Source organism: Entelurus aequoreus, linkage group LG14 (assembly GCF_033978785.1).
Source record: "Entelurus aequoreus isolate RoL-2023_Sb linkage group LG14, RoL_Eaeq_v1.1, whole genome shotgun sequence".
Lineage (NCBI taxonomy): Eukaryota > Metazoa > Chordata > Actinopteri > Syngnathiformes > Syngnathidae > Entelurus > Entelurus aequoreus.
Genome location: NC_084744.1, coordinates 4,755,466 through 4,767,965, shown reverse-complemented (window position 1 = coordinate 4,767,965; position 12,500 = coordinate 4,755,466). Strand labels below are relative to the sequence as shown.

Genomic DNA, 12,500 nt, shown 5'->3' with positions numbered 1-12,500 from the left:
CAACTCTTATTTTTGTGTGTTTTTAAACACTCCTCTTGACAAAAATTGGTGCATTTCTGAAATGGACTTGTTTCTTCAGCATTGTCCATGTCAGGTTCAAACACTGATGACATTTATTAAACAGACAAAGAAGCAAGGAATCAAACAGAGACAGAATTACATTTGGCTCAAGTGAGGAGAAACGTCTGGGCTGTACTCTTTTACAGTCTCCCACCACGCTCTGACGAAAGATTGTACGCCTCCTCTTTTATTTGGACTTTCCCCGATTACATGGCCACAGCTGTTTCTAAAGGGGCAGGGGGTCGTAAACAGCCGCTGCCTTTGGTCACAAAACAGTTAAAAGAAAAGGTGCCTGGAGGGGAGACAGGTACGGCTTCCTCTCCGCTTTGTAGATCTCGGGTCAAGACAAAATCTTCCTGTGGATTACAATACATGAAATAAACCAACACCTTCATGTCGCTTCTCATCCCACACAGTGGAGTTTTACAAGCCTTTCAATTGGTAGGATCAAAGACAGCTTTTGTTTGCTCGCCGGGGACTCATTAAAACACAAAGTTTTGTGATAACGTAGATACAATTATTCTGACAGTCCACACGTTTAAGTCAGGACTTTGGGAAAGCCATTCCAAAACCTTCATTACAGCCCGATTTAGCCATTCCTTTGCCACTTTTGAGGTGTGTTTGTGGTCATTGTCCTGTTGGAACACCCAACTGCGCCCAAGACCCAACCTCCGGGCTGATGATTTTAGCTTGTCCTGAACAATTTGGAGGTAATCCTCCTTTTTTACCCATTTAAAGCAGCAGATCCATTGGCAGCAAAACAGGCCCAGAGCATAATACTACCACCACCTTGCTTGACGGTAGGCATGGTGTTCCTGGGATTAAAGGCCTCACCTTTTCTCCTCCAAACATATTGCTGGGTATTGTGGCCAAACAACATTTTGCTTTCATCCGACATCACATACCCGATTAGTCAATGAGTATCCTAACGATCATGTTCATAGTCGATTCGTCAACAATTATCCTAACGATTATTTGCATAGTCGATTAATGGACGATTAATCCTAACGATTTTCTTTTTTCATAGTCAATTAGTCAATGATTATCCTCACAATTATTTTCATAGTCGATTCATCAATGATTATCCTAGCGATTATTTTCATAGTCGGTTAATCGACAATCAATCCTAACGATTGTTTTCATAGTCGATTAGTCAACGATTTTCCTGATGACTATTTTCAAAGTCGATTAGTCAATGATTAGTTTCATCGTCGATTAGTCAACAATTATCCGAGCTGTTATTTTCATAGTCAATTAGTCAGTGATTATCCTAACGGTTATGTTCATAGTCGAATAGGCAACGATTATCCTAACGGTTATTTTCATAGTCGATTAGTCAATGATTATCCTCACAATAATTTTCATAGTCGATTTGTCAACGATAATCTTAGCGATTAATTTCATAGTCGGTTAATTGGCGATGAATCCTAATGATTGTTTTCATAGTCGATTAGTCAAAGATTATCCTAACAACTATTTTCATAGTTGATTAGTCAATGATTATTTTCATCTTCGATTAGTCAATGATTATTTTCATCTTCGATTAGTCAACAATTATCCGAGCTGTTATTTTCAATGTCGATTAGTCAGCGATTATCCTAACGGTTATGTTCATAGTCGAATAGTCAATGATTATTCTAACGGTTATTTTCATAGTCCATTGGTCAATGATTATCCTCACAATTATTTTCATAGTCGATTCATCAACGGTTATCCTAGCGATTATTTTCATAGTCCTAACAATTGTTTTCATAGTCGATTAGTCAATGATTATCCTCACAATTATTTTCATAGTCGATTCGTCAACGATTATCCTAGTGATTATTTTCATAGTCGGTTAATTGACGATTAAACCTAACAATTTTTTTCAAAGTCGATTAGTCAACGATTGTCCTAACGACTATTTTCATAGTCGCTTAATGGACGATTTATCCTAACAATGTTTTTTCATAGCTGATTGGTCAACAATTATCCTAACGACTATTTTCATAGTCGATTAGTCAATGATTATTTTCATCGTCGATTAGTCATAGTCTGACATCACATGGACAGAGATAAGACCTTCTGGAGGAAAGTTCTGTGGTCAGATGGAACAAAAATGAAGCTGTTTGGCCACAATACCCAGCAACATGTTTGGAGGAGAAAAGGTGAGGCCTTTAATCCCAGGAACACCAAGTCTACCGTCAAGCATGGTGGTGGTAGTGTTATGCTCTGGGCCTGTTTTGCTGCCAATGGATCTGGTGCTTTAAATGAAACTATGAAAAAGGAGGATCACCTCCAAATTCAAGTCTTTTTAACATTTTCTAAAAAAAAAAATCCCGCTTTTCCCAAAATTCCCACATTTTCATTTTTCAAAGTTCCACAATTTTTCATCTGATTCAAACGGTTCCAACTCCAAAATATTCAACATTTTCAAAATGGTGTGCTCTCCTTCAACAATTTAAAAAAACAATTCCCGGATTTCCAAGAATTCCCAGTTTTCAGGGACATTTTTCCCCATTCAAAATGAATGGGACATTTTTCCAAGTTGCACCATTTCCACATTTTTCAACCCATTCCACCTTTAACACATTCCACTCATCCTGGACATTCAAACTATAATTTTTCCAAGTTCAACAAAATTCCCGGATTTTCCGGAATTCCAGGTTTTGCAAAGCCCTATTTCCACCCTTTTTTCTGGCGACTACTCCTTCCACATTTTTCAACCCACTTCAACCGTTCCCCTGTCCAAACATTCCTCTTAATTAGGAAAAAAACAAAGTTTTTTTTTAACTGGAAAAATTCCCGTTTTTCCCGAAATTCCTGGAATTCCTTAATACCATTTCTCAATTAAAATGTTACTAATTCAACATTTCTCGACCGATTTGAAAAATCCAGACACCAACCATTTCAACTCATTCATAACATTTAAGGTTTTTTAACATTTTCTAAAAAAAAAATTCCCGCTTTTCCCGAAATTCCCACATTTTCATGAAATGTCCCATTTAAATCAATGGGACATTTTTCAAAGTTCCACAATTTTTCATCCGAATCAAACGGTTCCAACTCCAAAATATTCAACATTTTCAAAATGGTGTGCTCTCCTTCAACACTTTGAAAAAATTCCCGGATTTCCAAGAATTCCCAGTTTTCAGGGACATTTTTCCCCATTCAAAACGAATGGGACATTTTTCCAAGTTTCACCATTTCCACATTTTTCAACCCATTCCAACCATTCCACCTTTAACACATTCCACTCATCCTGGACATCCAAACTATAATTTTTCCAAGTTCAACAAAATTCCAGGATTTTCCGGAATTCCAGGTTTTGCAAAGCCCTATTTCCACCCTTTTTTCTGGCGACTACTCCTTCCACATTTTTCAACCCACTTCAACCGTTCCCCTGTCCAAACATTCCTCTTAATTAGGAAAAAAACAAAGTTTTTTTTTTAACTGGAAAAATTCCCGTTTTTCCCGAAATTCCTGGAATTCCTTAATACCATTTCTCAATTAAAATGTTACTAATTCAACATTTCTCCACCGATTTGAAAAATCCCAACACCAACCATTTCAACTCATTCATAACATTTAAGGTTTTTTAACATTTTCTAAAAAAAAAAATTCCCGCTTTTCCCGAAATTCACACATTTTCATGAAATGTCCCATTTAAATCAATGGGACATTTTTCAAAGTTCCACAATTTTTCATCCGAATCAAACGGTTCCAACTCCAAAATAGTCAACATTTTCAAAATGGTGTGCTCTCCTTCAACAATTTAAAAAAAATTCGGGATTTCCAAGAATTCCCAAGTTTTCAAGGACATTTTTTTCCCCATTCAAAATGAATGGGACATTTTTCCAAGTTGCACCATTTCCACATTTTTCAACCCATTCCAACCATTCCACCTTCAACACATTCCAATTTTCCAAGTTCCAGGTTTTTGCAAAGCCCTATTTTTCTGGCGACTACATTTCAACCCACTTTAACCGTCAAATAATTCCTCTTAGTCAGGACCAAAAAACCAAAGTAGTTTGTTGAACTGGAAAAATTCCCACAATGGAATTGGTGCTTTACAGAGAGTAAATGGGACAATGAAAAAGGAGGATTACCTCCAAATTCTTCAGGACAAGCTAAAATCATCAGCCCGGAGGTTGGGTCTTGGGCGCAGTTGGGTGTTCCAACAGGACAATGACCCCAAACACACCTCAAAAGTGGTAAAGGAATGGCTAAATCAGGCTAGAATGAAGGTTTTAGAATGGCCTTCCCAAAGTCCTGACTTAAAGGTGTGGACAATGCTGAAGAAACAAGTCCATGTCAGAAAAGCAACACATTTAGCTGAACTGCAGCAATTTTGTCAAAAATTCAAGCAGAAGCTTGTGGATGGCTACCAAAAGCGCCTTATTGCAGTGAAACTTGCCAAGGGACATGTCAGCAAAAACAATTGTTATGATTAATCGTCGATTAATCGACTACAAAAATAATCATTAGGATAATCGTTCAATAATCGACTAAGAAAACAATCATTGACTAATCGACTATGAAAGTAGTCCTTAAGATAATCGTTGTCTAATCGACTATGAAAACAATCATTAGGATTAATCGTCGATTCATCGACTATGAAAATAATCATTAGGTTAACATCAAATCGACTATGACGAATCGACTAAGAAAATAATTGTGAGGATAATCATTGACTAATCAACTATGAAAACAATCGTTAGGACTTTGAAAATAATCGTTAGGATAACCGTTGACGAATCGACTATGAAAATAATTGTGAGAATAATCATTGACTAATACACTATGAAAATAGCTTTTAGGATAATCGTTGACTATTGGACTATGAACATAACCGTTAGGATAATCGCTGAAAAATCGACTATGAAAATAACAGCTAGGATAATTGTTGACTAATCGACTATGAAAATTATCATTGACTAATGAATTATGAAAATAGTCGTTCGTATAATCGTTGACTAATCGACTATAAAACAATCATTAGGATTCATCTTCAATTAATCGACTATGAAAATAATCATTAGGATAATCGTTTACGAATTGACTATGAAAATAATTGTGAGGATAATCATTGACTAATCGAATATGAAAATAACAGTTAGGATAATCGTTGACTATTCGACTATGAACATAACCGTTAGGGTGATCGCTGACTAGTCGACTATGAAAATAACACCTAGGATAATTGTTGACTAATAGACTATGAAAATAATCATTGACTTACCAACTATGAAAATAGTCGTTAGGATAATCATTGACTAATCGACTTTGAAAAAAATCATTAGGATTAATCGTCGATTAACCGACTATGAAATAAATCGCTCGGATAATTGTTGACGAATCGACTATGAAAATAATCATGAGGATAATCATTGACTAATCAACTATGAAAATAACTGTTAGGATAATTGTTGACTATTCGACTATAAACATAACCGTTAGGATAGTCGCTGACTAATCGACTATGAAAATAGCTATGATAATTGTTGACTAATCGACAATTAAATTAATCTTTGACTAATCGACTATGAAAATAGTCGTTAGGATAATAACATTGCTGTATGTATACTTTTGACCCAGCAGATTTTCAGTAGACCCATAATAAATTCCTAAAAAAAGCAAACTTCATGAATGTTTTTTGTGACCAACAAGTATGTGCTCCCCGACTGTGGACCCCGACTTAAACAAGTTGAAAAACTTATTCGGGTGTTACCATTTAGTGGTCAATTGTACGGAATATGTACTTCACTGTGCAACCTACTAATAAAAGTCTCAATCAATCAATCAATCCGATCACTACATCACAAAACAATAAGAGTTGTAGAAATGATTGGAAATTGTTGCATCTGACCAGCTCTTCCTCCCAGGGAATCTAAGTTACTGGTCAATCCCACGTTCTTTCGATGACATATATGCTGAGTAAGAAGGACCATCAAGACAGAATAGGAATATTATCAAGTTTTACTGAAATTTCAGGAGATCAGCTTAACCAATACATCCATATTGGCTACTCTAGTTGATCTGACATTCAAATGGAAAAGCCAACTTCTTGCACAAAAAGAAAGCCTCCACCTCCACCTCTCCCTCTCGCAACACTGATAGCAGAAGTGGGGGTAGTATTCACATTCTGATTGTTAAGACACTAAACAAAGGAAAAGTACTAGCTGCTCCAAACATGGCTATGAACAACATATATGCATTCTCCACAAAACTCATGACAGCCATGACATTATGTTCTTTACAAGTGTATGTACACTTTTGACCACGACTGTATGTTCCATCCAGCATGGATGCATGTTTCATCCAGCATGGATGCATGTTCCATCCAGCATGGATGCATGTTTCACCCAGCATGGGCCCCCAGCAGCCTCTCCTCCTCCAACACAAATAGATTGCCCCCCAAAGACGCGAGACAAAGACACCACCAAACACTCCGGGGGTCTTTGTGGCCAAATATCCCCCCCCAATCCTGCGTGTGAGCTCCACTTCACAGCCAGCCGGGGTAAGAAGAGCGGAGTGTTAATGCGAGCATGCTCATGAATAAAGATGCAGCTTACACAGCAAAGGCATTAAAGCACTCTGCAAGGAATAGTTCACATGAAAGATTCATGCATGCTGGAATGGAGTCGCCCTACAACTGGAACATGTGTGCTAAAGTGCGTTAGAAATACTCCTTTTTATTAGGACGTCCTCACTCATAATGACTAACCATTATTTTCATAGTCAATTCGTCAACGATTATCTTAACGATTATGTTTTATATTAGATTAATCGACTATTAATCCTAGCAATTGTTTTCATAGTTGATTAGTCAACGATTATCCTAACGACTATTTTCATAGTCAATTAGTCAATGATTATTTTCATAGTCGATTAGTCAACAATTATCCTAGCTGTTATTTTCATAGTCAAGTAGTCAGCGGTTATACTAACGATTATTTTCATAGTCGATTAATCGACTATTAATCGTAATGATTGTTTTCATAGTCGATTAGTCAACAATTATCCTAACAACTATTTTCATAGTCGATTAGTCAATGATTATTTCCATTGTCAATTAGTCAACAATTATCCTAGCTGTTATTTCCGACGATTGATCCTAACAATTGTTTTCATAGTCGATTAGTCAACAATCATCCTAACGGTTATTTTCATAGTCGATTAGTCAATGATTATCCTCACAATTATTTTCATAGTTGATTCTTCAACGATTATCCTAGCAACTATTTTCATAGTCGTTTAGTCAATGATTATTTTCATCGTCGACTAGTCAACAATTATCCTAGCTGTTATTTTCACAGTCGATTAGTCAGCTATTATCCTAACGGTTATGTTCATAGTCGAATAGTCAACGATAATCCTAACGGTTATTTACATAATCAATTAGTCAATGATTATCTTCACAATTATTTTCATAGTCGATTTGTCAACGATTATCCTAATGACTATTTCCATAGTCGATTAGTAAATGATTATTTTCATCGTTGATTAGTCAACAATTATCCGAGCTGTTATTTTCATAGTCGATTAGTCAACAATTATCCTAACAAATACTTTCATAGTCGATTAGTCAATGATTATTTTCATAGTTGATTCAACGATTATCCTAATGATTATTTTCATACTCAATTAATCGACGATTAAATATAACGATTGTTTTCATAGTCAATTAGTCAACGATTATCCTAATTACTTTTTTCATCGTCGATTAGTCAACAATTATCCGAGCTGTTATTTTCATAGTCGATTAGTCAGCGATTATCCTAACGGTTATGTTCATAGTCGAACAGTCAACGATTATCCTAACGTTTTTTTTCATAGTTGATTAGTCAATGATTACCCTCACAATTATTTTCATAGTCGATTCGTCAACGGTTATCCTAGCAATTATTTTCATAGTCGGTTAATCGACGATTAACCCTAACAATTGTTTTCAAAGTCGATTAGTCAACGGTTATCCTAACGACTATTTTCATAGTCGATTAGTCAATGATTATTTTCATAGTCGATTAGTCAATATTTATTTTCATAATCGATTAGTCAACAATTATCCTAGCTTTTATTTTCATAGTCGATTAGTCAGCAGTTATCCTAACGGTTATGTTCAAAGTCGAATAGTCAATGATTATCCTAACAACTGTTTTCATAGTCGACTAGTCAACAATTTTCCTAACTTTTATTTTCATAGTTGATTAGTCAGCGATTATCCTAACAGTTATTTTCATAATTGATTAGTCAATGAATATCCTCACAGTTATTTTAATAGTCGATTAGTCAACGGTTATCCCAACAATTATTTTCATAGTCGATTAGTCGACGATTATCCTAATGATCATCCCGACAATTATTTTCATAGTCGATTAGTCGACGATCATCCCAATGATCATTTACATAGTTGATTAGTCAACGGTTATCCTAACGATTATTTTCAAAGTCGATTAGTCAACGACTATTTTATAGTCGATTAGTCAACAATTATCCTGGCAATTATTTTCATAGTGGATTAGTCAACGATTATTTTCATAGTTCATAAGTCAACGATTATCCCAACAATTATTTCCATAGTCGATTAGTCAACATTTATCCTAACAGTTATTTTCATAGTCGATTAGTTGACAATTATCCTAACGATTATTTTCATAGTCTATTAGTCAATGATTATCCTAATGATTATTTTCAAAGTCGATTAGTCAACGATTATCCTGACGGTTATTTTGCTAGTCGATTAGTCAACTTTTATCCTAAAGATTAGTCGAATATTCGGATAATAAAGCGTGCACATATTTAATGGCCGTAATTCTTCCACGGACTTCTAGAAGCAGCTTAAGTTACTTGAGGCGTATGTTTACTAATAACAAAGATGACTCATTCATTCATAAAAATGTATGTTTACTGTAACCGTGCTGCTCATTCAGATGTCACAAACATTAAAATGACTAATCAAAAGAAAGGCAAAGTGATTTAAAAAAAATCAATTAATCTTGTTTGTGTATTTAAAAACAATTAAAGGCCTACTGAAATGATTTTTTTTTAATTTAAACGGGGATAGCAGATCCATTCTATGTGTCATACTTGATCATTTCGCGATATTGCCATATTTTTGCTGAAAGGATTTAGTAGAGAACATCGACGATAAAGATCGCAACTTTTGGTATCTGATTAAAAAAAAAGCCTTGCCTGTACCGGAAGTAGCGTGACGTAGTCAGTTGATAGCCTCCTCATATTTTCCTATTCTTTTCAATGCAGCTAGAGCGATTCGGACCGAGAAAGTGACGATTACCCCATTAATTTGAGTGACGATGAAAGATTTGTGGATGAGGAACGTTAGAGTGAAGGACTAGAATGCAGTGCAAGACATATCTTTTTTCGCTCTGACCGTAACTTAGGTACAAGCTGGCTCATTGGATTCCACACTCTCTCCTTTTTCTATTGTGGATCACGGATTTGTATTTGAAACCACCTGGGATACTATATCCTCTTGAAAATGAGAGTCGAGAACGCGAAATGAACATTCACGGTGACTTTTATCTCCACGACGATACATCGACGAAACACTTTAGCTACGGAGCTAACGTGATAGCATCGTGCTTAACTGCAGATAGAAACAAAATAAATAAGCCCCTGACTGGAAGGATAGACAGAAGATCAACAATACTATTAAACCATGGACATGTAAATACACGGTTAATGCTTTCCAGCCTGGCGAAGCTTAAAAATGCTGTTGCTAACGACGCCATTGAAGCTAACTTAGCAACGGGACCTCACAGAGCTGTGATAAAAACATTAGCGGTCCACCTACGCCAGCCAGCCCTCATCTGCTCATCAACACCCGTGCTCACCTGCGTTCCAGCGATCGACGGAAGGACGAAGGACTTCACCACGATCATCCGTGCGGTCGGCGGCTAGCGTCGGCTAGCGCTTCTGCTATCCGAGTCAAAGTCCTCCTGGTTGTGTTGCTGCAGCCAGCCGCTAATACACCGATCCCACCTACAGCTTTCTTCTTTGCAGTCTTCATTGTTCATTAAACAAATTGCAACAGATTCGCCAACACAGATGTCCAGAATACTGTGGAATTATGACATGAAAACAGAGCTTTTTGTATTGTTTTCAATGGGGTACCGATGCTTCTGTTTCACTGGTGGCGTCACGCGCATACGTCATCATTCAAAGACGTTTTCAAGCGGAAGTTTGCCGGGAAATTTAAAATGTCACTTTATAAGCTGCACACTGATATATTGATTATTGATGGACTATTGGCAGATTTAGCACTCTAATAGACTCAATGTGGAGAATTATATATATTTTTAAATGTTGGCTATTTAATAGATTGTGTGTTTAATAATATGATACATCTGCATTAGTGTGTGTGTGTGTGTGTGTGTGTGTGTGTGTGTGTGTGTGTGTGTGTGTGTGTGTGTGTGTGTGTGTGTGTGTGTGTGTGTGTGTGTGTGTGTGTGTGTGTGTGTGTGTGTTTGTGTGTTTAAGGGCCTCTTTTTACGACGCTGCAAATATTTCCTCTTACTCTTGTTAAAAACATGAATATTTGTAATAATTTTGTTTTTATAGATAGATAGATAGATAGATAGATAGATAGTACTTTATTGATTCCTTCAGGAGAGTAAATAATGTCAGTACATCTGTGAATAAAAAGAGAATACAATGATTTGCAAATCTTTTTCAACTTATATTCAATTGAATAGACTGCAAAGACAAGATATTTAACGTTCGAACTGGAAAACGTTATTTTTTGCAAATATTAGCTTGTTTGGAATTTGATGCCTGCAACATGTTTCAAAAAAGCTGGCACAAGTGGCAAAAAAGAGTGAGAAAGTTGAAGAATGCTCATCAAAGACTTATTTGGAACATCCCACAGGTGTACAGGCTAATCGGGAACAGGTGGGTGCCATGATTGGGTATAAAAGCAGCTTCCATGAAATGCTCAGTCATTCACAAACAAGGACGGGGGCGAGGGTCACCACTTTGTCAACAAATGCCTGAGCAGATTGTTTAAGAACAACATTTCCCAACCAAGCTATTGCAAGGAATTTAGGGATTTCACCATCTACGCTCCGTAATATCATCAAAAGGTTCAGATAATCTGGAGAAATCACCGCACGTAAGCGTCAAGGCCGAAAACCAACATTGATTGCCCGTGACCTTGGATCCCTCAGGCGGTACTGCATCAAAAAGCCACATCAGTGTGTAAAGGATATCACCACATGGGCTCAGGGTACACTTCAGAAAACCACTGTCAGTAACTACAGTTGGTCGCTACATCTGTAAGTGCAAGTTAAAACTCTACTATGCAAAGTGAAAGCCATTTATCAGTGATTGTGTCGCTGATCTAGTGACACAAGCAGACAATATAATTATAAAGGGGGATTTTAATAGACAATATAATTATACTGGGGGATTTTAATAGACACCATTTCACCATCTACGCTCCGTAATATCATCAAAAGGTTCGGAGAATTTGGAGAAATCACTGCACGTAAGCCATGATATTACACACCTTGGATCCCTCAGGAGGTACCGCATCAAAAAGCGACATCGGCGTGTAAAGGATATCACCACATGGGCTTCAGGAACACTTCAGAAAACAACTGTCAGTAACTACAGTTGGTCCCTACATCTGTAAGTGCAAGTTAAAACTATACTATGCAAAGCAACAGCCATTTATCAACAACACCCAGAAACGCCGTCGGCTTTGCTGGGCCTGAGCTCATCTAAGATGGACTGATACAAAGTGGAAAAGTGTTCTGTGGTCTGACGAGACCACATTTCAAATTTTTTTTGGAAACTGTGGACCGAAGAGGAAAATAACCATCCAGAATGTTCAAAAGCCAGCATGTGTGATGGTATGGGGGTGTATTAGTGGCCAAAACATGGGTAACTTACACATCTGTGAAGGCACCATTAATGCTGAAAGGTACATACAGCTTATGGAGCAACATATGTTGCCATCCAAGCAACGTTATCACGGACGCCCCTGCTTATTTCAGCAAGACGATGCCAAGCCACGTGCTACAACAGCGTACTATTACAACTTCTATCTGTCAGTAGACACGTTATGGAAGATAACAACTACAACGTGGCTGACGGGGAGAAGACGCTGTCGAAGTGGAGGCACGTGAATGACTGGTGCAAGGATGAGTGAGAGCAGTGCTTGATGGAGCGATGCAGTTGTCATAATACTTGCTAGCAGGCAGAAGGAGTGTGGAGAGAAGCAAGCTGACACGGGTGGACAGGAGGAAGAGGACATGGTGGAGGTCTGAAGGATAGGACATGTGGCAGGCAGGGGTGCTGGCTTTCATAAAGGACTTCCCACCCAGGGTGCGGGGGGAAAGGGGGGGGGGGCGCGTGCCCCCACTCGGGGTCTAGTGGCACACACACACACACACACACACACACACACACACACACACACACACACACACACACAC

At 37.5% G+C, this 12,500-nt stretch overlaps 1 protein-coding gene across 1 annotated transcript in view; it reads left to right on the top strand.

The window, feature by feature from the left end:
* LOC133665281 (potassium voltage-gated channel subfamily H member 7) overlaps positions 1 to 12,332 on the top strand; it is a 34,010-nt gene extending 21,678 nt beyond the window's left edge. The window contains exons 4-5 of the mRNA XM_062070536.1: positions 12,121 to 12,210; positions 12,263 to 12,332. Of these exons, the coding sequence (XP_061926520.1) occupies positions 12,121 to 12,210; positions 12,263 to 12,332 (160 nt within the window). The remainder of the gene's footprint in view (positions 1 to 12,120; positions 12,211 to 12,262) is intronic.
* The last annotated feature ends 168 nt before the right edge of the window (positions 12,333 to 12,500 follow it).